We start from the raw sequence: 24,861 nt of genomic DNA on the forward strand, positions 1-24,861 counted from the left end.
TGATGTCATTTTCGACTCCCATGATCTGACGCACTCTTTCATTGCGGACCCGATCTCTCCTAGAAATTCCAGCAGACCTCCTCCAGAAATCCATCTCCGTTGCTCTTAGCATCCCCTTTGTCCGCTCCTTCAGCTGCCAAACTTCACATCCATATGTAAGAATACTCTTGACTACAACGTCGTAAATTCTCCTCTTGTTCTCCTTGGAAATCGGAGGGTCCCAGAGGATTCCATTTAACATCGCCTTCCTTGCCAGGGTGTTTCTTTCCTTAATCGCTTGATCAGTTCTTCCATCCTGGGTCAACCGCACTCCCAAGTACTTATAGTGCTCGCAGCCTTTGATCTGCTGCCCATCCTCCAACTCAATGCTTTGCTGATCACCGCCAAGAGTCATCTTCTCAGATTTGGATATGCTGACTTCCAGACCCCACTTCCGATACTCTTCTACTAACTTGCGCATCATGTATTCCGCGTCGTCTTGATCTTGAGCAACCACCACCTGGTCATCAGCAAAGCACAGAGTGAACAGAGTTTCAAGATCACCCAAGGGGACACCCATACCAGAACATTTCTTTTTCCATTCTTTTAGCACGCACTCGAGATAAATTTTAAATAATGTTGGCGACAAACAACATCCCTGTTTTAAACCCTTAGTAACATAAAATCCCGCTGACAACCCCCCATGACACTTAACTTTGGTAAAACTCCCTTTATAAAATCGCTTAACAGCGTTAATCGCCTGGGAGGCTCTGTGAGGATATAAAAAGCCGTGTTGGTTAAAAGTAGCTGAGCGCGAGAGAGCTTTATGAAAATGGCTTTTGTGTATAAGTAGACTCGAAATTTTACTTCTCATTCACATTGTGATATTTTACCTCTGAATTTACATCTTCGGGACACCAGCCTCTTTAAAAAAAATATAAGTTTAGGAAAATACCAAAGTTTAAGAACCCTTGGTTCTTCCAAAAATTTTATGTTTCTGAATCATTTTTTGGACTGAACATACTTGATCTATCAAGTGAGAGTCATGCTGCACTTCATGGATGAAAGCTGCGCGGTCAAAATAATTTCCAATTAAGTTTATTGGTTGACAAAACCACCCACGTGCTAGCGAGCGAGTCATAAAGATAATGGCGAGGCATCTACGTAGCTGATAAAAGAATTAACATATTTAAACTCGAAGATACCTCATTGTTTGAAAACATGACAAGGGTTAATTTGCATTTTTCCATCAGTTTGGCCCGTTATTTTCGTATTCGCACCAAAGACACAACCCATCCTAGAGTGGCCATTGTTAAAGTACATGTCTAGAGCTAAAATTGCTCTTCAAAACGTTCCTTCTAATTCTTTCAAATTTTCTACCTAACAAAAATTCATGAGAAAAGGTTACCTTCACACCTCAATTTTTTGTGCTGAGTGACAATCTTCTTCTCTTCATTGAATTAGTGATTTTTTAAAATTTGATTTTGGTTGCTGCATCTCTTAGTCACAAGTTGGATACAATTTTCAGGTAAGTAACATTATGATATTGTCTGAAATAAAAAAGAATGCCATCATCTCCTGGCACTGTTGCCAACACGTTAACTACATTTTTTTAGATCTGAGTAATGGAAACACTAATAAGAAATTGTTTCAACGGAGACCGAAAAAAAATATGCTATAATGATTGGGAACTGAATTGCACATCTGTTTGGTTCTATTGTATTGAGGTCTCCTCATTTCTCACATATCGTTGCCTACCTGACATATGGGCGTAACTACAATCTGCGATGAACCCTGGGCTCCATACAATTCAATGCTTATCCAGGCTCATCTCAATGTGTAGTTACGCCCTTATGTAAGCCAACCGACGATATGTTATTACTTAAAATATCAAACCCAGACTGGGGTTTTGACAACCTAAAAGTTCAAGAATATATTATAAGAAGTTTTAAAATTTTATATGCCATCTTCGGGAAATCAAGATTGCCACATTTAAATGCAACCCATCGCATTCTACTGGTCCCAACATTGAATTGATCTGCTCGCTAACAATTTTATAGGGAAACCAAAAGACTCCTGTCAAAAACTTAACTAACTATCCATTTTACGACCCGACTTGACAATTAAAACTCTCTCTCAAAAAAAAAAAAAAAAAACTACCCTTAACCACTGAGATTGGTCGCATTCCGACGATACGATTTCAATCAATTAATGTAATTGATTGCAAATAATTATTAATTAATTATTTACATCTTTCATCTTAAATATTGCTTGTGGACATATTATCGCAAACCTTCCGCGATATTAATACTCTATAAATTTATACATATATATATTTTTTATTTATATATATTTTTGCTTTAGCTATACTGACTGGTTCCTATCTTGGTGTTCGGGTCATCCTGTCGGCAGTTTTACTGCATGCTAGCACGAGAGCAGAATTTTTCTTCAGTGATTGAGAAGAAACTAAATATTTATATTCTGCCAATTTTTTTTTCCTGACTCACAGAAGGACTACAAGTTATGAAAAATGCGTTTCAATAAAAATTCAGATTCGCAAGCGGCCATCGATGTGGAGGGAAGCGATAGTGTCACCAACAATAGTGATGACTACGAGCCACATGACCAATTACCTCCTGCGAAATCGGCCTCGTAAGTACCCAAGTGATGCTTAAGAATTTTTAATTTTTACCATACGCAATTTGTATGCAATTATTAATGAAGCATTACTATCTGATTTCTATGCAAATGAAAAATTATAATTTCCTTTTTTACCTTTTGAAAACTTTCGAATCTGAAATAGAGGAGAAAATTATTAAAAAATTGTAATTGCATGGATACTACTACTCTATTGGGTGTATCTATGCTAAATGGAACCAGAGATGGGTGGAAAAGAAGGAAAAAGCTCGTTAGTTAAGGGCCGTACAAATTGATGGGAATTATAAAGCGCCAGTGACGTCACAGGCGACGACAGGGACGCGGATCTCGACGTCGAGGTTCTTTAAATCATGAGCCCTGTCCAACACGTTCTTGTCACATGCCCACGGCTCATGACTTATTAAATATTGACACTTAGTTTCTCTTGACTTAACGTCAAATCCCACATTTCTATTTTGCCGAAAGGAATCACGCCCACTTTTACATTGTTTCTGATGCAGCTCGCACAAGCACATCCTATCTTTCCCACACGTCTCTAGTTCCTTTTAGCATGAATTCGTCTTATTAATACTGTTACTGTACTCTTTGAAGAACATACATAAGAGTTTCAATATTGCATATATCTACATACCCATATAATACGTGAAAATTTTTCTTATCTTTTTATAAACAGGTATATCGAATCTCTATTCATTCTGATAAAAGCGACTTTAGGAACTGGAATCCTGGGCATGCCCAGAGCCTTTTACACCGCAGGATATGTACTTGGAGCTGTCGGAACCCTTTTCGCTGGAATATTAACAACAGGGAGCATGATCTTAATCGTAAGTACAATTTAAATCAATATTCATTTCAATTTAAAGTCTTTAAACCTGTATTTACAGCATTTTAAATAAGTGATACCATTATTTTATTACGTAGAGTAGTTCTTTTCCTACGTCATTAAATCACAGGTCGCAATAAATTAGTATTCTCCGGCTGGTTACAATCTATTTGGGCTGAATATAGAAAAATTTAAATATTCAGAAATAAATAAACCATAGATAAAGACTGATTTTTGTGCTCGGAATTGAAACAGAAGTTTTGTTATCTTGAATGTAAAGCACCAGCCTGCGCATACCTTCATCAAATCGGTACCTGCTGTTAAGTTCAAATAATCATGAGCCTTGGCTTTCGTTGATCACGCAGAACGCTAGAGCTCATGAGTTTTTGGACTTAGGTCTGCCTTACTGAAATCGATTCAATTAGGATATGTATCTAAACTATCTTCTTAGCAAAGCGGAGCGTATCACGGAAAATTGCAGGCGCTCGAAGCCAAGAATTCGCTCTTGATGTTCATTACTGATGATTATCGGAATTTTCTGACTGCATTTGCAAGTTTTTTTTTTATTCTTTTCTAACAATTTTTTGCAGGGCAAATCAGAGCATGAGCTTTGCAGGCGGAAAAGAATCCCTCGTATGACATATCCAGAAACAATGGAAGCGGCATTTGAGTTAGGCCCTGGATGTTTGAGGCGATTTAAAGGCACTGCAAGGTAAATACTGGTCATAATTTGATAATTTACGTATTTTAGGTTTTAAAATATTGTACCTGACACAGGAGAGGAGAGAATTATAAGTGTGTATAGACTTTGTGTCTTGTCTTGTGTCTAAGACTTTGTGCATGTCTTTCTTTTTAAAATAAAAGTAATTTAAGTAAGTAAAGTTAAAAGTTTTAAGTAAAAATAACTTAAAAGTACCTTAAAGTAACTTTAAAGTAAAAGTAAAACCTGCCTCACAAAAACCATTACCTATTCTGCAAAAAAAAATATTAATTTTAATTTTGGGGAAAAACTTTCATCTTGACCTGCCAATTAATGCCATCATAAGAAGTACAAGTTAAAATGGAAATTGAAAAAGTAAAGTAAACCACAACTTACAAATAACAACTTCAACTTTTTTTCTCAGGTTCCTAACGACAACTGCAATAGTCATGTTGGAATTTGGCACGGACTGTGCGTATGCGATTTTCATCGCTGTAAATATTAAAGAGGTACGTCACAAATTTTGTTTACGGCCTCTCAAGATTATAGCATCAATGTTTAGTTCAGGCTAGTCACAAATCGAGGCAGTCTCAATCTCCTTTTTTTTTAGATGATGTCGATGCCATTACCTACTATTTGACTTTCCAAACTTTAAACGTCGCACGTTTCCAGCGCGATAAATTCAATCAAAAATGCAAAGTACAGGAATTGAATAGGGCAATTAAATCTTTCCCTCTTTTGTTCTCTGCATAATTTGGGTATTTTTATGCGAGTTGATGCTTTTTCGATTCGATTGTTTCAGACAGTCCGAAAAGCAATAATTTTTTTATCAAGGGAATTCATGCAACTTTTTTTTTGCTAAATATGGTAAATTTACCCTTACAAGATGAAGATAATCCGCATTGAAACATGAAGAAAAAGTATTGGATCAAAAGGAAACTTCCATTGAATATTCCAAAAGGACTCTAGTTCGTTCCAAAAAGAGTTTTACGAAGAATTGAGATATTTTCCATAAATATTTCGAAAGGAAATTAAATTTCATTAAATAGTTATATTTCCTAAGAATATTCGACAAGAGTTCATCTTGATTTAAAAATACATTTTTCACAGTCTATAAGAATTTTTCTGACGTACCAGAAATGTTTAGTCTGGCATCTTTTACTCCAATTCTTTTTTAACGCATTATTTTTGTATGAAAAAAATTAAAAATAATGTACCAGTGAAAATCGAAAAGAAGGATACACCTATTTTCCTCAATCGCCACTTAACCTTAAGGATTTCATTTTCCGTGTTAGGAGTATGAGTGTAACTTAAGAAACCATGTTCGAACTGTCATGCGCGAAAAAACCTTGAATCTTAGCTATCTTGAAACACTTCTGTTATAGGTAAAATGAACTTGGTTAGACCAGGTCAATAAAAGGGAACCCTTTAATGCCTCCAAATTTCAAGTAAACCAACTAGGTATGTACTTTCTAATTTTTCCAGATCTGTGAGCAACACTTCTCCCCCGCGCCCCTAAGATTTTACCTCTTGTGCTTACTAGGACCACTGATCGTGATGTGTTGGGTCCGCAATTTGAAGTACCTGGCCCCAGGGTCGACTTTAGGTAGTTTTTGCGCTGTCGGGTGCGTCGCTGCCGTTTATTACTACATATTTTCCCAACCAATGACGCTGGAGGGAAAAAAAGCGGTCGGGTCTGTAAGAGACTTCTCTCTCTTCTTCGGTCAAGTTCTCTTCGCTCTAGGAGCGTTTGGTGTGGTGAGTTCAATCCATTCGAAATTAAACGATTTAAAAATAATTTAAATTAGGTCAAAAATTAGCGGAAAAGGGCACCATTCTACAAAAGTTAGTGTTAAACAACACAAGTATTAAAAAAAAAAAAAAAAAAAAAAAAAAAAAAAAAAACATGGCCAAAGTGCGAGACCACGTATCTCCGTTTGCAACGTTGCAGACTTCCTGCCACGCTTTCTTTTTTCCTGAGAACACTGGTCAAAGTAATTTCTTGAAAACTTCCGTAATATATGTTGACTTGTTTTTCTTTAAAATAAATAAATAAAAAAAAACTAGGAGCGGAGTTTTTGAAACTCCGCAATGGATATACGTGGTCCCTTACTTTGGCTATGGAAGACCTGTTCAAAATAACGTCAATATTTACGCACTCACTACTTTCTCATCCTTCTTATTTTTTTACCATCAAGACGAAAATTCGCTGTTACAACTAAATTAAATAAGTCGATTTTTTTAGGGAGCACGATTAAAACAATTGAGCGCTATTGTTTTCCTCGATAATAAGACAGCGTAGCAGTTTAATGGTAATGATTTTTATTTTATGTCGTTACAGGTCGTGCCTTTGAAAAATAAGATGACAAGACCGGCACAATACGGATCGGTTTGTGGTGTAGTTAACGCAGCAACGATTCCAGATATATTTCTCTACATCATCATCGGCGTTTTTGGGTATTTGGCTTACGGAGAAAACACACAAAACCCAATCACTCTGAATATGCCGCAAACTGGAATGTAAGACATATTTAGGCAAATCAATTGATCGAAAATCGGTATATTAACAATCAATTTTTTACAAACATGAGGCATACATTACATCAATAGAATGAAAATGTACCTGTCGGTACTGTGCACTATTGTTTCCGTGCCAGAAATAACCCGGATACCGAGTTCCATCTAAATCGCCCAATAAACCACACGGAGGACCGGAGGTATTAATATTGCGCCATTTTGAAATGGTGATAAAAAAGACCAGCGGTTTGGGCCAATTTTTTTTCGTGATCTTTCTAACAAGGAATCACAAGACGATGGTTCCTATTTGAAATCCGAAAGTTGCCCCCCCCGCCCCCCTTCCTCAGAGGGTGGGGGCGGGAGTAAACAAAAATGTGTACACTTTCATTTGAGAAGGTTTTGTCTAAACCGCGTGTCAATATCTGCAACGTTTCTTGAGGTATTAACATGCAGGTATCCATATTTTTCATCCATCCTGCATGAGTATGCTTACAATTTAAACCCACGATCCCCCCTACAATTGGTTCTGGATCATTTTAAGGTCCAAAGTGAAAATTTCGAGGAAAAATATGTAGAAATGCATACTGGCAATTGCTCAACTCCTCCCTCCCACCCCATTTTAACCCCCCACAACCCCCTCCCGTCATCTTAGAAACAGCTGAAATTTTTTCCTGAAATATGCGGCAGTATAACATTTAACTTAGCGCAGGTCCCGATGGCTGATTCGAGGTACTAACAATTGGCGATTTTGGCCCCTTTTTAACAAGGCTTCTTGCTCGTAATTTCATGAACGTTAGATTGAGGAACACCATTCAAGCTCCTCTGAGACAATAGAGAAAAACTGGTATCGTTGCTTGTGCAAAAAACGAAGAAAATAAAATGGGAAGATAACTACTCAGAGTTGCCTCTAATTATTTTAAAAATATTTAACTTGAATGATTTCGGATTTCAGCGTTGGCGATTTGATTCGGATTCTGTTAGCGTGCTCAATTTTTACGACCTACCCTCTTTGCAATTACGTTGTGATCGAACAACTCTGGCACAAAAACTTGAGGCTATGGCTTGGTGATGTCAAAAATCCACACCAATGGGAGTACGCATTCCGGACAGTTGTAACGTGCGCAAACGGTTAGTAAAAATAAAAACTATGCACTCACAAAATTCCGTAATTTTTCTCTTTAATTATATTGGTTCTCTCTTCAAAATGTCATGATTTATTGTATTGACCGATGTCAATTGAACGTATTTCTGCCAAACGGAACGATGTGCATTAAGACATGAGCCCTGAGACCCATACGGATAGGTGCATAACAGGGCTCACGTCATATTGCGCATAGTTCCGTTTGATAGAAACACGTCCAATTAATTGTGAAACGCCTATTCAAAAGGCAGTCAATAGTCTCTCTTAGAAATTACGATGAAAATCAAGGTCGAGATACGTGTTTTGAATTAAAGAAAGCTTTTTACTCAAGAATACAATTGGGCTTAAAATAAATGTTAAGATAGTATATGTTGGAGTTTTTTGCCAACGTGCGTTACAAATTCAGCATAAAGCTGAAAATATCAATACAGAGGGAAAAAGCTCATAAGAGCACAATTTTCCCTCAAAGAGATATGCTGTTTGGTGCAACACTAGTTATACGTCCCAAGTCTCGGGCTGGTTTTCACGACCTCTCGAGCTCGGTAGCAGAAAATTCAGGAGGCTGCACTGCACTGAGGATTGGCCCAACAAGGCCGAACCGAAACGCGTCTGCAGTTGCCTTCCTGAATGGACGTAACTAATGTTGCACCAAACAGCATATCTCTTTGAGGGAAAAGTGTACCCATATGAGATTTTTCCCTCCGTATCGAGATTTTCAGCTTTATGCTGACTTTTTAACATACGTTGCCAAAAAACGCCAACATACTGGCTTACGACTCGTACGTCCACCGCAATCAGTTTTTACCATTTTTCAGTTCAGAAATACTTAATTCTGGTAAAACTTATGTATTTGAGGAAAAAAGGAGGGGGGATTTTGAACGATTTCATCGTTAGCTCTTCTCTACTTATGAATGAGATCTGTTCCAGTCCTTTTTTGTATCGTGGTACCGAGCTTGGAGTTGGTGATGTCCCTCGTGGGATCCCTGATGGTACCGGCACTTGGTCTCTGGTTTCCGGCCATCATGTACACACTCACGTTTTGGAACGAGTACAGAGGTGTGAAATTCGCTCTCTTCTTACTCACATCCATCGTTCTCACTTTAACCGGTATGTTCGCCCTTGTTGTATCTCTGAGCACCACTCTCACTGAGATCTACGAAACTGTTCTCTAGTCAAATCGATCTGTATATTTTTTCTTATTCTTGTTGTAAATATAAACCCTTTTTGCTACCTTTTTTTAATCTTAAGATATACCCTGAATTAAAATGAACGCACTGATAGTGAATAGAAATCTATGCAGGATTAATTAAGTCAAAAGGAACTTCGCGCATTGGATTTCTGTTCTCACAATTCCTGTTGATTTAATTCGGTTTCTCATAGTTTTTTTGTCACATTAATACGTCCAAATGTGTAAAAAAATACAAAAGCAACTTGGAAAGTGTCACTGGCTGATTGGGAAAAATCCCAGCAGGTGAGCCGTGAGCCTTAGTTTGCTATTCAGAATTTGAACAAACTGTTTTCCGAATCACAGTCATTTAGCAGCACATTTTAGGCAAATATTGTTTCCATATTACCATGGAAAAATTACTTTGTGGAATCTCTGATAAAATATTATCAAAAGCGTCCAAATGTCTTAGAAAATCTCCAATAATCATCAAATAAGTGTTGCCAGATCGTGTTACTGTCAGTTTTCGTATCTCTTCCTGAAGTTTACGTGTTGGAATAAGCTAATTTCTATGTTAAAAAACAATAATGGACCCTTTGAAAATGCAACAATACTAAATTGATGGTCATTGCGAAGATAATATTAATTCTCTGAGAATCATTTATGATATTTTTCACTTTCACTGGAGAATCTTAAAACAGCAAAACGCTTATCTACTGCATGGCTCCTTTAGGAAATATCCATCCAGCTGGAAATCCATCCAGAGAAAAAACAAAAACAAATCAATAAAGCAATATATGAAATAACACCAAGATCATATAAAAAATACTTTTTCTTCTAAAATGGCGGAGGAAACAGAAAAACACATCAAAATCCCTATCCTTCACTCCTTCCAAAAAATTAGAGAATGAAGTAGAGAATAATCAGAATAATAATTTGGTAATAAGTAGGAATAAGTGCGCAGTAGGTAAATATATACTTGTTTTTTAAAATTAAGGCGGAGAAAACTAAATGACCCAGGCACACGAACGAAATCACGTCACTGAATGACAATAATATCCGTGGTGAGGTAACGTTTCTCGGCATCACAAAACACCAAGGGGAATAAAAATATTGTATCTCGCATACATCATTGTGGTGCCATGTGGTAACACCGGGAAAAAATTCTTCATCCTAAGCCATAGAGCACAATAGAATCGCTATGCACTAGAGCGCCGATGAAGTCGCATTAGGAGGCTGTTTAGTCCAGTAATCCTGAGACTAGTGTGCGGCGTCTGGCGATGCCGTATTCGCGAAGTCTCAGCCCCGGCGGAAAACGACTAGCAGCCCACGATTCTCCCATAAGCCACCTTCGTTAAAAAATTCCGTTTGGTTCACACTTGGTTCACACTTTTGGCGAACAAGGAGCTCGGAATGAACTTTTCAAGGATTAATTGATTTCAGCAGCGTACTAGTACATAGCCACTCTAGTCCTAGGCAACCCGGCACCATTATGAACAATCTAATGATTCATCCTGGCTGACTATATTTTCCGCACAAAGTACATTTGTGGTAATTTGCCCGATTATCGTCGCCGCACTAAATCATTTTCGCACAAATAATTTTCTGTAGTATGTGGCAACGTCAAGAAACATATGAAGTAAATTTAAGAAAAAATAGTGAACGAAAATGATTTGGTGTGGCAACGATACTCGGAAAATACCACAAATGTGCTTTGTGCGGAAAAGATATTCTGCCTTCATCCTTATTACGATTTTCACTTTCAAACACAGCCTCCAAACTGGACCGACAGAATACGTTTAAAGTCAATTAAGGAAGAGGGCTGAAATTGTGGAAGAGATCGATGAAAAAAAAAAAAAAAACCTTTCAATAATATTCATCCTTTTTTCTCCAATCGCGAAACCGCCGAGACGGTTCGCGCACGGCGGGTTGCGCCAAAACCGGTTTAGGCAATTTACGTCCATGAATGAAATTTATTAACAGTGGGGAATATGTTTCAGAGACTGTTTTCAGTCCCTACACCGGCGTCTATCGTTAGTCTGTGCTAGTGCGTGCTTGTAGACTTTTCCTCTAACGAGGGCTCTTGTATATTTTGCAGACCCAGCCATTGTGAAAATGGAGGTATTTTTAAGGATATTATTTTGAAAATTTCTGTTTTTTATACCGGGAAAATATTTTTACAGAGTGTTTTTTTCAAAGTGTCCAGCCTACTTTTATACTGGTCGATTTTGGCGTCATTCAAAGAGCAAGTTTGAATCGACCTGGGATCTTTTTGGTGGAGTTTTCTTGAAATTGTATTGACAACACTATACGTTTAGTATGATCGATTCAATTATATTCGAGAGTCGGCACCCCCTCATATGCAAATCCAGATACTTTGAACAAGAGGGGCGGAAGGGGGGTTCGAGGGGCTCCTCCGAGAAAATTTTCGAAATTTTGAAGCCCCTAAAATGCAGTTTGGGTCGATTCCGTCATGAATAATTATTAAATATAAGCACTTCTTCTTCCCTCCGTATCTTCCTGCTAACTATCTTCCGTCTTTCGTCTTCATTTTTTTTCGAGGCAAATGGGCAAATACGTTTTTCTTGCGTTTAAATGTGTGTAAAACAATATATTCTGCGCAAAGCAGGCTGCTTCAATCAGAATCGATATTTTTAATGGATTAAAATGGATGAAATCCGGTGTTACCAACATCCGAAAATCACCACTGGTTCTGTTCCATCAGGAGTGAAAAGTTTAACTTCATGTTAATCACAACCTTCCGTGGATAGATGCATCTGAAGTTGTCAAACATACGACTTAGTAATATTGAATATTTCCAGAAGGTTATTGAGTTTTTCAAAGTTTCCAAAAAATGCATGTCCAAAAATGAAGGTAAGTGAAACGTAGGTACATACGCTCTTCCAAACACCTTTATCCGAAAAATGCAGCTTTTTGTTCCCGCCACGAGAACAGTGGCGCGCAAGATTTGAATTTCGGCAACTTTGCAATCTAGGCCGAAAACTGTTATGACCATCTGCTTTGATAAAAACGAACAAATTCAGTGCAAGAAAATTCCTTAAGAATGCAAATGCATGTGCTTCAGTGAGGTGAATCCTTCTTCATTCTTATCAATAGCAGATGGTCATAAGAGTTTTCGGCAAAGACTGCTGCAATGGCTTCGAGCGGTAGAATCCACGAAAAAGTTGGAAAAGGATCACTGATTAAACTCAGTCACCTAAAAACATTTTATTAAGACGCAGAATCTGGGTTTTCGTTTGCATGGGAAACACGAATGTCGTCGTTGGAGACGATAATGTTCTGTGCTTCTTGTCCAGACAACAGCTCCACTGAAAATTGCAAGAGTGAGGTAAAATGATGTCGTACTGCGTTGTAGCTCCTGAGGTCTCGTGTGAACGCAGTCAGCTCGGAAAATCAAAGGCCCTGATTGGTTAGGAGGATTAGGCCGCAAGAGAGAAGGGAACCTGAAGCGACGCTACTCCCAATTTCTACAAAATTTCTGAAATCAGTCTCGTCTTACAATTAGCTCACAAGATATCTTGGCCAGCGGGCCGATTATTGAAACTGATAGACAAAGCTATAGACAAAGACGACAAAAGGGATTTGGAGGGATCCTATTGGCGGAAGCAGGTGGTGGCAATGGACATAGGAGGTAGGTACCGGACTAACTAACGGCAACCCAATAAAGACCCGACAGTTGGTCCATCATTTTCTCTCTCAGTCGATGAAAACCCACCCTCGTCAACCAATAAGATCGCTCCATACTCCCTATGTCTTCTTTGTCTATCATTTTGTCCATCAAGTTCAATAATCGCCCCGCAGGCCGCGGACTGGCCCGCCGCGTCGTGATACAAACTAACTCCGCGTGGGAGGCGCGTCCCAAACAACACAAATTGCAATAAATTGCAAATCATATGATAAAATTATTGCAATTTTATCGAAGTGTTGTGTATGTTGCCTATCTCCTGATCGAAGGAACAATTATTCTCATTGGAATTTATTGAATTTAACATGGAAATAAGTTGCAACTTATCATTGCATTGCATATTGCCTATCTCTCTGACACGTGGAGCTCATTTTGTTGATTGTTTAAAATCGGCATTTATGGACCACATTATGTAAAAACATTGCAATTCCATGGTAAAATAATTACAATTTTATTGCAATAAATCGCAATTTAATTTCAATATTTGCGCCGCACTGTGCTAATGAGAGATGGGTTTTGAGTAAGTCAGTCTCGATTTGCCTCGCTAGCGATTTTGGCCGACTGCATATCGGCCTGCCCAATCACGATCCAACGAACTCGTGTGCATTTCGAGCAGTAACTTGTTAACTTTGTCGTTTTTATTCGAAGTCTGGAAAAGAAGAGTTTGACAGAATTTTACTATAAAAGTGTTGGACGAAATTGTCAATTGTCAAAAAGTGTGGTTATTTCGTCATAGTTATACGGTCCTACCTTCCCTTCGCTCTGAGGAGCAGCGAAAGGCTCCTCGCAATATTCTAAAGGGTTATTCTCTGCTATCGTCCTAACTTTTGAATAATCTTTTTTCAAAAAATAAACTATTGAATTGCTTATGGCGAGTACGCTTTTTGGAATTCAGTTGTGTCAAGGACCTAGATCAGCAGATGGTTCAACTTTAATTAAAAAATTCCATGTGCCGCGCGACCGGCAGAGGTTTTGAAGTGACATAAAATCTCACCTTAGCCCCACTACTTCTCTGCATTACTCTAGTACACAAATCTGTCAGTATGTTATCAATCAAACGAAAGTTGAAATTGTTAAGAATGTCTAAAAGAAGTAAGAAACTAATTAACGCCAAAAGGAGTGAGTTTTTTTTAACAGGGGCAGAGTATTTGTTTTAAAAGCATATTTTTTAAAAAATATTAACTATAAAAATATTAACTATTATTTAAAATATATAACTTTCCCCTGATTCTGTGCAAAACCTTCAGATTTCCGATACATTGTTTCCCTCTTGACCGGGCCACTTATCACTTGGAATAACAGTGCTTATTTGAGTTGGTACAGTATACAATTTGACGGCATAGGTGCAAAATAAAGGATTAATGAGTGGGAGAGAGATGAGATTGAAGAGACAGATGACAGATGTGAGCTTTCGCATCTGAATTCAAGAGGTATGATAAATTCAATCAACTATTTTGTTATCTGCGGATTTAATACTACTCAACTTTGATTTTCACCTTGATTCATCGAGAGAATTAGAAGACCAAAAATCGAGTCGGCAAGTGTGTCACCCGGTTTTTAGCTTGAGATCCGTTCCGGATTTCTATACTTTGAGTTTTTCCACCTGAACTCCTGTTTGATAATTGTGTGTGTTTATATCAGTCTAAGTTGTGCTAACGATATATCGATAACTAAAAACTGATTGGCTCCAGGTGAAATGTATTGAACGTGGAAAATCCTCCAGGTGGAAAAATAGTTTTTGAAAAAACAAGACCGCCTCCGTCCAGTTGCCGATTCCGGTAAGAAACGGTCATTTCTTCACTCATTAGTTTAATATTACAGGTGATTTGTCCGTTTAATTTTTTCATACTGGAAGTCAAGAAAGTGAGGGAGAACCTATACTTAAGAGCAAATCGAATGTTTCGAAGTTTTCACCTGGTGACCTCAACAATACCTGACATTATTTCCAAACATTGGGTGTCACGAGGGTTTCTACTATCAGTAAGCATTCTGGATTTCAGTCAAAGGGATACCTGACACAATACAAAAAGTCATCTTCAGTAGATTATTAGTTTTCCAAAAAGTTCCAGAAATTTGCATTCGGACGCACAGTGAGCTCATAACTACAAAAATCCGGTTTCCAATCTAATAGATCTCGTACTTTATCAAACAGGACTTCAGGCTGCAGAAGCGCAGAGCAGACACCCGGAACAGAACGAGAACTGAAAAGTGCGGGTGACACGCCTGCCGAGTCGATTTTTGGTTACCTAATCCTTTCTTCACTCGGTGAACCTGAGTAAAAATCAAAGAAGAGGATTTAAGTGGCCGTATCTCTACCAAACAGACCTATGGGCAAGTGAGAAATATGGGATGTGCTCGTTAGTTCTCTTTGCGTAAGAGTGAATGAGAATCATAAAGCGCCAGTGACGACAGCGGCAACGAACGAGCGCCGGCAGGTCAACGGGGAGATCGTTGGAGGGAGTCCTTAACTCATGAGCCCTGTCCACAAGGCTCTCTTGCTATGCCCGCGGCTCATGAGTTCCGCATTCAGTTGGCACATAGGTCTCTTTGATAGAATGAAATATCCCGCTTTTCCAATTCTACAAAAGGAATCACGCCCACTTTTACATTGCTTCTTATGCAGCTTCGACGAGCACACCCCATATTTCTCACCTCCACATAGGTCTGTTCGGTAGAAATACGTCCAAGTGAATGAAAAATGACCGCTCTCGACCGACTGAGCACTGGGAATAATTTCATGAGCGCCGCCGGCCGCGGCGCACTATGGTCCAAAACTCAAGGATAGGAAGAAATAAGTCGGATAATGACTGAAAGATCACGAAAGTTTCGTAATTGCTGTTTTTGTGAGTCGCTAATTACGAATTTGATGTCAAATTGCCGACATTTTAACACCCTGATCTATTAATTGTAGGCAAGTTTATGGCACGCTGCGGCGCGGCGTGCTGCCGCGCGCTGCACACTGACGCCTACAAACCTAAAGGGATACTTCAAGCATTGCGCAATGCGTGAAGTAGCCCTTTAGGTTTGTAGGCGTCAGTGTGCAGCGCGTGGCAGCACGCCGGCGCGGCTGTTAATTGACTATCGCAACCCCCCGTTTCAACCAATAAGATCGCTACGATTTCCTTTGTCTCTTTGTCCATCGCTTTGTCTAACTTCAGCAATCAGCCCGTTCCTCTCCTCTATTTCCATGCCTATTTTTTTCCAAGAAGAAATGCTACCTCAATAAAATCCAGTTGAATTACCCCGACAATTTAAAAAGATTTTATGTTTTAGCTGAGTTGGAGTCGTGACAAGATGGGCTACTCGCAAGCGGCTACTGATGAAGATTCGAACAAGAAAAATCCTGAAAATGGTGAGGATTACGAGCCGTACGATCATGAACCCCCCGGTAAAACTGCCTCGTAAGTATTTTCAAAGTGTTAGGACGGTTAAAGGAAGACACGGAGATCTGTTTGTAATAATCGGTAAATAGTTATCGCAGTAATTTTAAGGTCATTTTAGGTTGGTTCAGAGATTTTTGAGTAAATGGAGTGATTTTTTTTTTTTTTCTTTTAACTGCACGGATTTTATTTTGATGCAAAGATACGTTCAGCTCGCAAATGGCTTCAAAGTATACAGAAGAGTAATTTAACTCTTGGAAATTCTATCGACGCTTTATGTAAAATTATGCGTTTTGGCTAATATTAGCTAATTTATATAATTTCAATCACACGTATGCTAATCATAACATCCATAATAAGACACTTTCATATTCAAATAACAAGAGACCGCTAAAAAAAATAATATGTCGTCTCAGCATCTAGGATGTCAAAAATATGTCTGGTTATCCGAAGATGCTGCCTTTACTGCCCCCGCAGTTAATTATACATTCTGTGAATGCAAATTTAACTGCGTGGGCAGTCAAGGCAACAACTTGGGATCACCAGACACATTTTCGACATCCTAGTTGCTAAAGCAGTGTACCATTTTTTTCAGCACGGAATAACGCATGGATCAATTTGAAACGTTGCAACACTCACGTAACTTTTTAAATTTTTAAATGAAACTGTAGGACCATCATTCCGTGAAAATTCACGACATTTTTCTTTTTTACGTAGATGAAAATAACCACAACTTTGAAACAACGAAACTGTTTCCCTTTTTTGTTGTGCATAATCCTGCAATAACTGCGCATAATCGTCAATTACGGATTGAATATATATAATCTTTGACCACTCTAGTTATTTATGATCTGATTTTGATTTTTTAGCTTGATACTTATATGTGTAAAATATCAAATAAATAGATATAAATCACATTTTACCTATGGGCATTAGCCAGAGATTACTGAAACAGAGTCACAAACAATGTATCAAGTACGAAATAACTATTTTTTTGATAATTCAACAGGTACTTTGAGGCTCTGCTCATTTTGATAAAAGCCAGTGTAGGGACTGGCGTCCTGGGCATGCCAAGGGCTTTTTACAACGCGGGATATATTCTTGGATTTATGGGAACCGTTTTTGCTGGAATTTTAAGCACCGTCACCGTTCATTTGATCGTAAGTTCGTAGAAATGTATTATTACAAGAATTAGGTGTTTCATTGAACGCTGAGGCATATTGACGGTGAAACTACCAAACCACGTATCTCGTTTGCTGTGTTAAAAAATCTCTGCTTTAGTTGAATTTCTTTGAGGAGGACAAATAAATATCACATTTTGAATGTTTCCACAGAGTTTTATTCGCACAGAGAAGAAACAATAGCAGTGACTTTCAACACAATGTGCTGATGAAGCGTGCTCGTGTATATCAACATGAGTAGTTTTCATTTACAGAGATTTTATTGTAAGGAAGTAGAAAATGAAGGGAATGCGCGATCTACGACAACTCTGCCTTGCTAAGGAATAACGCCATATGATCATTTTGAATGTCACAAAATTTTCCCTGAAAAAACATGTATTTTGGAGGAAAATTCTGCATATTTTTCCTTGAAATTTTCAGATGTTGTAGATTGCATCGCGAACCCAATTATCTGAAAAATTGGTAAACAAATATTTTCAACTTTCTCAATAAAGTCGTATTTCATCAAATAATGTTGGGCAACTTCTAAAGGTTCATTCGGCGTTTTTCCTTAGCCCGGGAGCTGATGTCAAATTGTCCATACGAAGGTATACCAAAAAGTAAGTTCCTCTATTTTATTTTTCAGAAATTATCGTAGATGAAGCTGTGAAAACGATTTTGTAAACCATACCCTCAGCTTTAAAACGAGCGAAAGTTTTTAAAACTTGGTCAACGTGTTGCTAACATTACTAACTTTTCCTGAGCGCATCATCCTCTCTCGGCGCGGGTCTTATTATGTCCACTCCTGAGTAAGCGCATTGAAGGTAAATGCTCGTCGCTCTTCTCATAAGCGCGGATCTCCGATACCTGCGTTATTGCTAATGTGCATGCCTCTTGGTGTTGGCACGATACATTTCCTGATAAAAATAAGATTGCCCAAGCCATCATGAATGGACCATTCGCTTGCATCTTTGTTGCAATCAAATCAGGGTGTTTACATGTGGTCATTAATCATGAATTTACAAGTGTCTAATGTTTCTGATGGCTCTGTGTTCAACAAAGAAAAGTGGAAGTAAGCATTTCCAAACATTACCAACATTAAAACTGATTATTTTTGCGTGCGGGAATATGAAATGCATCACAGGTACGCTCACGAATCGGACACACAGAGACATCGAAAATTCGGACCCGCGGCGAGAGGGTGGTGGGCTCAGAAAAAGTTAGCTATCTCAAATGTGTGGACCAAATTTTAAAAACTTCAACTTATTCCGAATTATACTATTTTACCGAAATATTACTTTATGTGGTATACTTTTTGAGAAATAAAATAGGGAAACCTACTTTGGGGTATACCCTCAGGGATTTTTTTAAAAGATCGAATCGATTCTGGCACGCTGATCTTTTGACAGGATTGATTCTCTTCCCTTTGAAGCGGATTTAAAGAATCAGTTATTTTCAATAAATTTTGCGTTTCAATAAGATAATTTGGCTTATGATTTGGGAGAGAGGAAGGCACTCACGATTCATACCAAATATTCCTTTCTTTCTCACGAGAGATCTCAAACTGTCAAACTCTTTCGATTCGAAAGAGATTCAATTGGATCGTCTTATGATAATTTGAGTTACCTACCTGATTGGTTAATATTGAAATTTTAGCTTGGCAGAAAAAACATATTAGTCTCCAGTCAGATTAGCCTACAAACGACTTTTTAACATTCTAAATTCTCTCCTCTTGCGATGATTTCATTTCATGGTCGTTGTGGTTGAATCTTTAAAAGTTACCATCAATTTACTGGGTGGATGCACATTACTATTATTCTTCATTTATTTTCAGTCAGCTAGTGAACATGAACTATGCAGACGGAAACGAATCCCACAAATGAGTTACCCAGAAACTGTAGAGGCCGCATTTGAACATGGCCCTGGGAATTCTAAACGGTTTAAAAACACGGCAAGGTATAACATTTTTCAATCAAAATATTCATCGTAGGTTCAGCTCAAAGTGTTGATGGCCTAAAAGTAATCCGCCGTTGTAAAACTCCGCTTACATAATTTTAAAAAGAACGTTTGAAAAATGTTGTTGGAAGTCATGGGTCATGTGCGGATTCCTATGCCCCTGTGATTGACCTAGGTACTAAACCACGAATGAGAAGTTGTAAATTATCCATTGAATATTCACCAATCACTGTTAGAAAATGATCACCTTATTGTGGCGAATTTTTATGCGTATCGCTAGCGTGCTGTTAATCAAATTTGAGATTTCCCTGAAAGTAATAAAAAAAATTTCCTAGCAAACTTGTTATCAGTCGTGAAACATTGCATTTGAGACGGAATACTGATAAAATTAACTAAAAAAGCAAGATCTAAGCAGAATGTCGTTCGAGACTCTGAGAGGGAGAGACTGTTTTCCTTTCAACGTTACTTTTTGTTCTTCTCAATATTTGACCACAAGATCTCATTTTTATCCTACCATAAATTTATTAATTTCAGAGGAGTAAATCTACGTTTTACTTAGTTTAAGCGAGGGAGACTTCGCTCGCTAAACGTCCGTAGGAACTTGATGCCCTCAAGCTAATCACTAAAAATGCGACTATTTTGTCACGGAAGATGATTTTTTGCCAAATCGGCAAAATGAAGGCGGTCAACCCAACAAAGTGCCATAAAGCGTGCTTTTTAAAGAGAAACAAAGTCTTGTCCGCCCTCATTTATGCGAATAGACAAAACAGATCATACGCGTCGAAAAAGTTGTATCCTCAGATTTAATTAAAATAAAATTAAAAGTAATGAAAATAATTGAGTCTCTGACCATACTTAACTCCGATGTGTTCCCTCTGATGATGGCGCAAGCCGAAAAGCCTCAGGGATGAAATAAATAATAAAAAAAATCGCGTCAGAGATTCAATTCTTTTCATTACTTTTAATTTTATTTATTTTTATTTCTTTTTATATTTGCCGCCTCTCCAAGCATGTTTAAATATCAGATGTAATTTGATCTGCAATAGAAAATAAGGGCCCATTGAGATGCAAATATTTGAACCATACAACAGAGACTTTGAAACGGTTCCAGTTTAGTTTCATCTTCTGAGGTCTATTTCAAGTATTACTGATGGTGAATCATCACAATTAATGATCCTTCATATGCTCTTTTATATGCCATCATTAGTTCAAGTCGACTTTTTTTCTAAGCTGATACAATTGAACGTATCTACATGCATGTACTTCATTAATACTTATGAGCAATCAAATGCTCGAAACTTACCCCTAGGTTAGAAAGCACGAAATTAACACGGTTTTATGTGCGTTTTTATTTTCAGGATAATATGTCAATTGGCTTTAGTGATGCTGGAGTTTGGCGCAGACTGCGCTTATGCGATATTCATAGCTGATAATATCAAAGAGGTTGGTTGTCAAGCCGTTTTTAAGTACTCCTTGCAAATTTAAGGGTCATTCAAATGGACTGCACTTTGCAATTTGGAACTATAAATTCTGGCTCTTCCGGAAAAATACGTATGTGCATAGGGAAACTAATGGCACATACGTTGTTTTTCAACCGGGCCGAAATTTATGGTTCCAAATTGCAAAATGCAGTCCAAATGATCATGCATAGAAAAGAAGCTTTGTAAATTGCCAAAGGTACGTAGCCCAACCTCCAAAGGACTTCTCGCCCGCAAAAGGTTTTTTTCTGGATCATATTTCAAACGTTTAAACAAGCGGGCTCATTACTTTCCTTTACCGTAAAAGTCATGAAATTTATCCATGTAAATTTCTAGGACGAGCCATAAAAAATAAAAATTATGGGTATCGGAGAGGTTACGATGAAAATGTAGCGAGTCTTATTTTGTTCTGAAGGGCCTGTCTTTTTAGTAAACACTGAAAATGCTTTCAAATAAAGTCACTCTCGCTGAATTTACGATTAACTTTACGTATTACTTATAAATTACTATGCAACTATGAATGCTTACTTATAAATTACTGATAAATTTCAGATTTGTGACCACATCTTCTCTCCGGCTCCTGTGCGATTTTACCTGTTGTGCTTACTCGGGCCTTTGATCTTGATGTGTTGGATCAGGAATTTGAAGTTCCTGGCGCCAGGGTCAACCTTAGGGACTGGCTGCGCAATAGGGTGCGTGGGGTTTGTATTTTATTTCGTATTCTCGCAGCCCATTCACGCTCGAGGGGAGAAAAGCGGCCGGTCACTGACGGACTTCTCGCTTTTCTTCGGCCAAGTTCTCTTCGCATTTGGAGCTTACGGAATGGTGAGTGTCAAGGAAATCTCAAATAACATCTTTATAATAGTCCGGGATATTATAATAGATTTACGTACCTACTTACCGCCCATGGGCCGCATTTATTTTGCCTCCCCCTTCTCATTCGTTTTGAAACATCGGTACAAACCATTAAGTGAACGTGCCGGAGGAGGAGGGGTGCATAAGACGCGTTTACTCGTGTTGGGAACTTTTTTGTGAAAGCCCTGTCAACACTAGCAAAAATTCACGGAACTTTGGGTGAAAGTTAAATTCCGTGAACCTATCTCTGTGTGGACAAGGCCTTTCATTTACAAGAAATGAACGAAAAAATTGAGAAAAAATGAACATGCATGTGGTTTAATAATTTTAATTTCCGCCTCTACGCCAACGCCAACCGCACTGTGTTTGGCGAAATGTATGAAGTATCCCGACAGTCTTGTAGGCGCTAGGCGTTTCACGCCGACCGTTGCTGACCGCTCTGTTGTTGAAGCAATGCGTGAAGTATTCATGCAGTCTTGTAGGCGCTATGCGTTTCACGCCAACCGCTGCTGACCGCACAACGTTTTGCGCAATGCGTGAAGTATTCATGCAGTCCTGTAGGCGCTAAGATGTGCTTCAAGCTGACCGGCGCGCCAAGGGCTTTTCCTTTTCATCTCAAGTCCCCGTCATCATTGCTCTCTGCGCCGCGCCGCTCTAAGCCCAATTGACTTGGAGTGGTACAATTTTCCTAAATCATAAAATTGCCCTGAGTTAATAAAGATCTAATTTCATAAGTTATGTGTAGGATATCTAATGTTGTATGTTGATACCGGGTTTTAAACTGACTTAACCAGGTAACAGTGTAAAAATCAACTTTTAATTGCAGGTTGTTTCGTTAAAGAATAGAATGAGGAGGCCTGCCAGTTTTGGATCTCCCTTAGGTGTTTTAAACGTGGCAATGGTCCCAAATGTGGTACTCTATGTTGTCATGGGCCTCTTCGGTTACCTGGCATATGGAAGCCAAACTAAAAGCTCCATCACATTGAACCTACCGCAGACAGGATTGTAAGTAATGGAAGGCGACTTAAAGAATTTTAAGTGCACTTCAAGCACTATAATTACCTAAACGAGAAGTACCCAAAAGGAGATGCTTCAATTTTACTGTCCTCGTTTCACAAAAACTTCGATTTATTGCTGGTTTTAGCCTTTTATGAGGACTTTTTTTTTGAAAAATAAGAATGCTGGTCCGTACACTAATCATTAAACATGATTCAAATAAAGATTAAGCTAATGTATGTAAATAACAGACACAATTAGTACTTATAGTCCACGCAACGAAAAGTGGTGGGTGAGGGGCGGAGCCAGGCCGGTCTAGTCTATCGTTGAAGGGTTGAAGGGTTGAAGCGCAGGTATACGGGGTAATACCTGCGCTTCAACCCTTCAACTATAGACTGGACCGGCCGACTGGCTCCGCCCCTCACCCGCCACTTTTCGTGGCGTGGACTATAGTATCCGGCAACACTGATAAAAATTAACTTAATAGATTTCTAGACCGTGATAAAACATACAATTTGAGGTGAGAGAGCTCATATACCGTCACCTTACGGCCAATGTATCCCAAGAGTCATACGACGTGTCCAATTTCCACCGCCATTTTATTTTTAACAGAGGAATTTTGCACGAAGCTGTCCGAAAATTTCACTAAATTTTCTTTGTGCTGCCGATAAAATTCAGTGAAATTTTCAAACAGAACTGACCAGCGATTGCTCTGTAAAAAAGTAAAATAGCGACGGGAATTTTGAGACGTCACATGACACTTGTGATACTTTGGCCGGTGGGTGACGATACATGGTTATGATACTTGTAGTGAAATTAAAATTTAGGTAAATCAAGTTATCTAATATTTTTAATTTTTAATGTACTCAAATTGAATAATGCTTTTCTTTTCTTTCTTTCTAGCATCGGAGATTTGATTCGGATACTGATGGCTGGATCCATTTTTACAACGTACCCGCTCTGTAATTACATAGTTATCGAGCAACTTTGGCACAAAAATTTGGCATTGAAATTTAATGACAGCAACCGTCTGGTTTTCTGGGAGTATGTCTTCCGAACGGCTGTAACTTGTGCAAACAGTAAGTTTTATTCCTCAAAACCTTGTACACTCAGAGGCTAAAATTCTTTGAGGATGGTGGTCGATTTCAAAAGTTTAATTCTCATTATTTTTTTATTCCCAAAATTGGTATCCTGATAATTTAAATTTGAAATCTATTGATCTTCCCCATGCATTGCGGCAAATTGGACGTATTTCTGCCAAACAGGATTAAGTGCATTAAGACATGAGCCTTGTGGCCCATAAGAATATATGCACCACAGGGCTCACGTCATAATGCAGATATTTTTGTTTGGCAGAAACATTTCCAGTTATGGTTTGTCTCCCAATGATTTTACATGCAGATCATATTTACAAAATGCCTCTAAATTAGCATGTTCAATATGTTTCAGTCGCCTGCTGTATTGCAGTACCAAATTTGGAGTTAATTATGGCACTATCGGGATCATTGATGGTGCCTACTCTTGGTGTATGGTTGCCTAGCATCACACACACTCTCACATTTTGGAATAAATACAAAGGAATTAAATTTGCATTTTTCCTCTCAAGAACCGTCATCTTAGTGCTCGTAGGTTTATTTGCGTCCGTGGTTTCTCTCAGCACAACCGTCCGAGAAATTTACGGAACTGCTTTCTAGTCCTCAACCCACTCAGATCTGTGATTTTTAATACTTAAAATATTTTGTATCAATGTTGTAAAAATATACTGTACTTAGTTTTTTTTTTTTTAAAAACCGGCTTTGCTTAATTTTCCCCTTTATAATATGTTCCTCAATGTGTGTAAAAACTTGCAATTTTATCATTTTGGCAGCTGAAAATGTTTGATGTAAGAAGAAAAATGGCAGAAAAAAAGGAGCGAAGTAAATTGACCATTTTTTTGTGGGCTTACGTTTGTGACAGAGGGATACAAAAGAATTGTATTTTAAATCTTCAATTTTGAACCTCTACTTTTATGGCTTACAATTTTACTATAAGTGTATTGTATAAAACATGAAAAGACCATTTTGAAAAATATTGAGAAATGCTCTTAATAAAAATACTAGACTTGTGGCAACGTCGCGCTCATGACAATGTTGAGACACTCACTCATGAGACTTCACACTAATAAGATGTTAATGCTGCATATACAAACAATTGAAGGCGTTTTGGCTGCGCATTCTTCACAACGAGGCTCATTCCGCCATTGGGCATTGTGATACTCAAATGAGGAAGGTTTCCGCAAAGGGCTCGAATTATCCCTCCTAAAGATTCTCGACACCATAAATCTCGTAATTAGTTTATTGGCACCAAT

At 38.3% G+C, this 24,861-nt stretch overlaps 3 protein-coding genes across 5 annotated transcripts in view; all 3 read left to right on the forward strand.

Annotated features, from left to right (window-relative positions):
• Positions 1–24,861, forward strand: part of LOC109031962 (glutamate transporter polyphemus) — a 34,438-nt gene that overhangs the window by 1,369 nt on the left and 8,208 nt on the right. The gene's annotated exons all lie outside the window — the stretch shown is intronic.
• Positions 1,266–9,054, forward strand: LOC140224669 (proton-coupled amino acid transporter-like protein acs). The gene is made up of 9 exons (XM_072300788.1): positions 1,266–1,507; positions 2,489–2,631; positions 3,311–3,461; positions 4,051–4,172; positions 4,585–4,669; positions 5,646–5,918; positions 6,502–6,680; positions 7,630–7,805; positions 8,746–9,054. Exons 2-9 carry the CDS (start codon positions 2,510–2,512, stop codon positions 8,988–8,990), a joined length of 1,353 nt encoding a protein of 450 aa, XP_072156889.1. The 5' UTR covers positions 1,266–1,507; positions 2,489–2,509; the 3' UTR covers positions 8,991–9,054.
• On the forward strand, positions 10,969–24,295 carry LOC109031974 (proton-coupled amino acid transporter-like protein acs). 3 transcript variants are annotated; one of them, XM_019043847.2, is made up of 9 exons: positions 10,969–11,104; positions 15,963–16,090; positions 17,079–17,229; positions 19,064–19,185; positions 20,544–20,628; positions 21,216–21,488; positions 22,345–22,523; positions 23,418–23,593; positions 23,964–24,295. In XM_019043847.2, exons 1-9 carry the CDS (start codon positions 11,099–11,101, stop codon positions 24,206–24,208), a joined length of 1,365 nt encoding a protein of 454 aa, XP_018899392.2. In that variant the 5' UTR covers positions 10,969–11,098; the 3' UTR covers positions 24,209–24,295. The 3 variants fall into 3 exon arrangements, with proteins under 3 accessions (XP_018899392.2, XP_018899398.2, XP_072156888.1); XM_019043853.2 differs by lacking the exon at positions 10,969–11,104 and adding an exon at positions 14,174–14,467; XM_072300787.1 differs by lacking the exon at positions 10,969–11,104 and adding an exon at positions 15,318–15,532.

The sequence above is a fragment of the Bemisia tabaci genome, chromosome 5 (genome assembly GCF_918797505.1).
Source record: "Bemisia tabaci chromosome 5, PGI_BMITA_v3".
Taxonomy (NCBI): domain Eukaryota; kingdom Metazoa; phylum Arthropoda; class Insecta; order Hemiptera; family Aleyrodidae; genus Bemisia; species Bemisia tabaci.

Coding starts and splice junctions, on each gene's coding strand:
- LOC140224669 (XM_072300788.1), top strand. CDS start 2,510: ATGCGTTTCAATAAAAATTCAGATTCGCAAGCGGCCATCGATGTGGAG. Junction 4,670..5,645: donor TCGCTGTAAATATTAAAGAG/GTACGTCACAAA, acceptor TAATTTTTCCAG/ATCTGTGAGCAACACTTCTC. Junction 7,806..8,745: donor AGTTGTAACGTGCGCAAACG/GTTAGTAAAAAT, acceptor GATCTGTTCCAG/TCCTTTTTTGTATCGTGGTA.
- LOC109031974 (XM_019043847.2), top strand. Junction 19,186..20,543: donor CGGTTTAAAAACACGGCAAG/GTATAACATTTT, acceptor TTTTATTTTCAG/GATAATATGTCAATTGGCTT. Junction 23,594..23,963: donor GGCTGTAACTTGTGCAAACA/GTAAGTTTTATT, acceptor AATATGTTTCAG/TCGCCTGCTGTATTGCAGTA.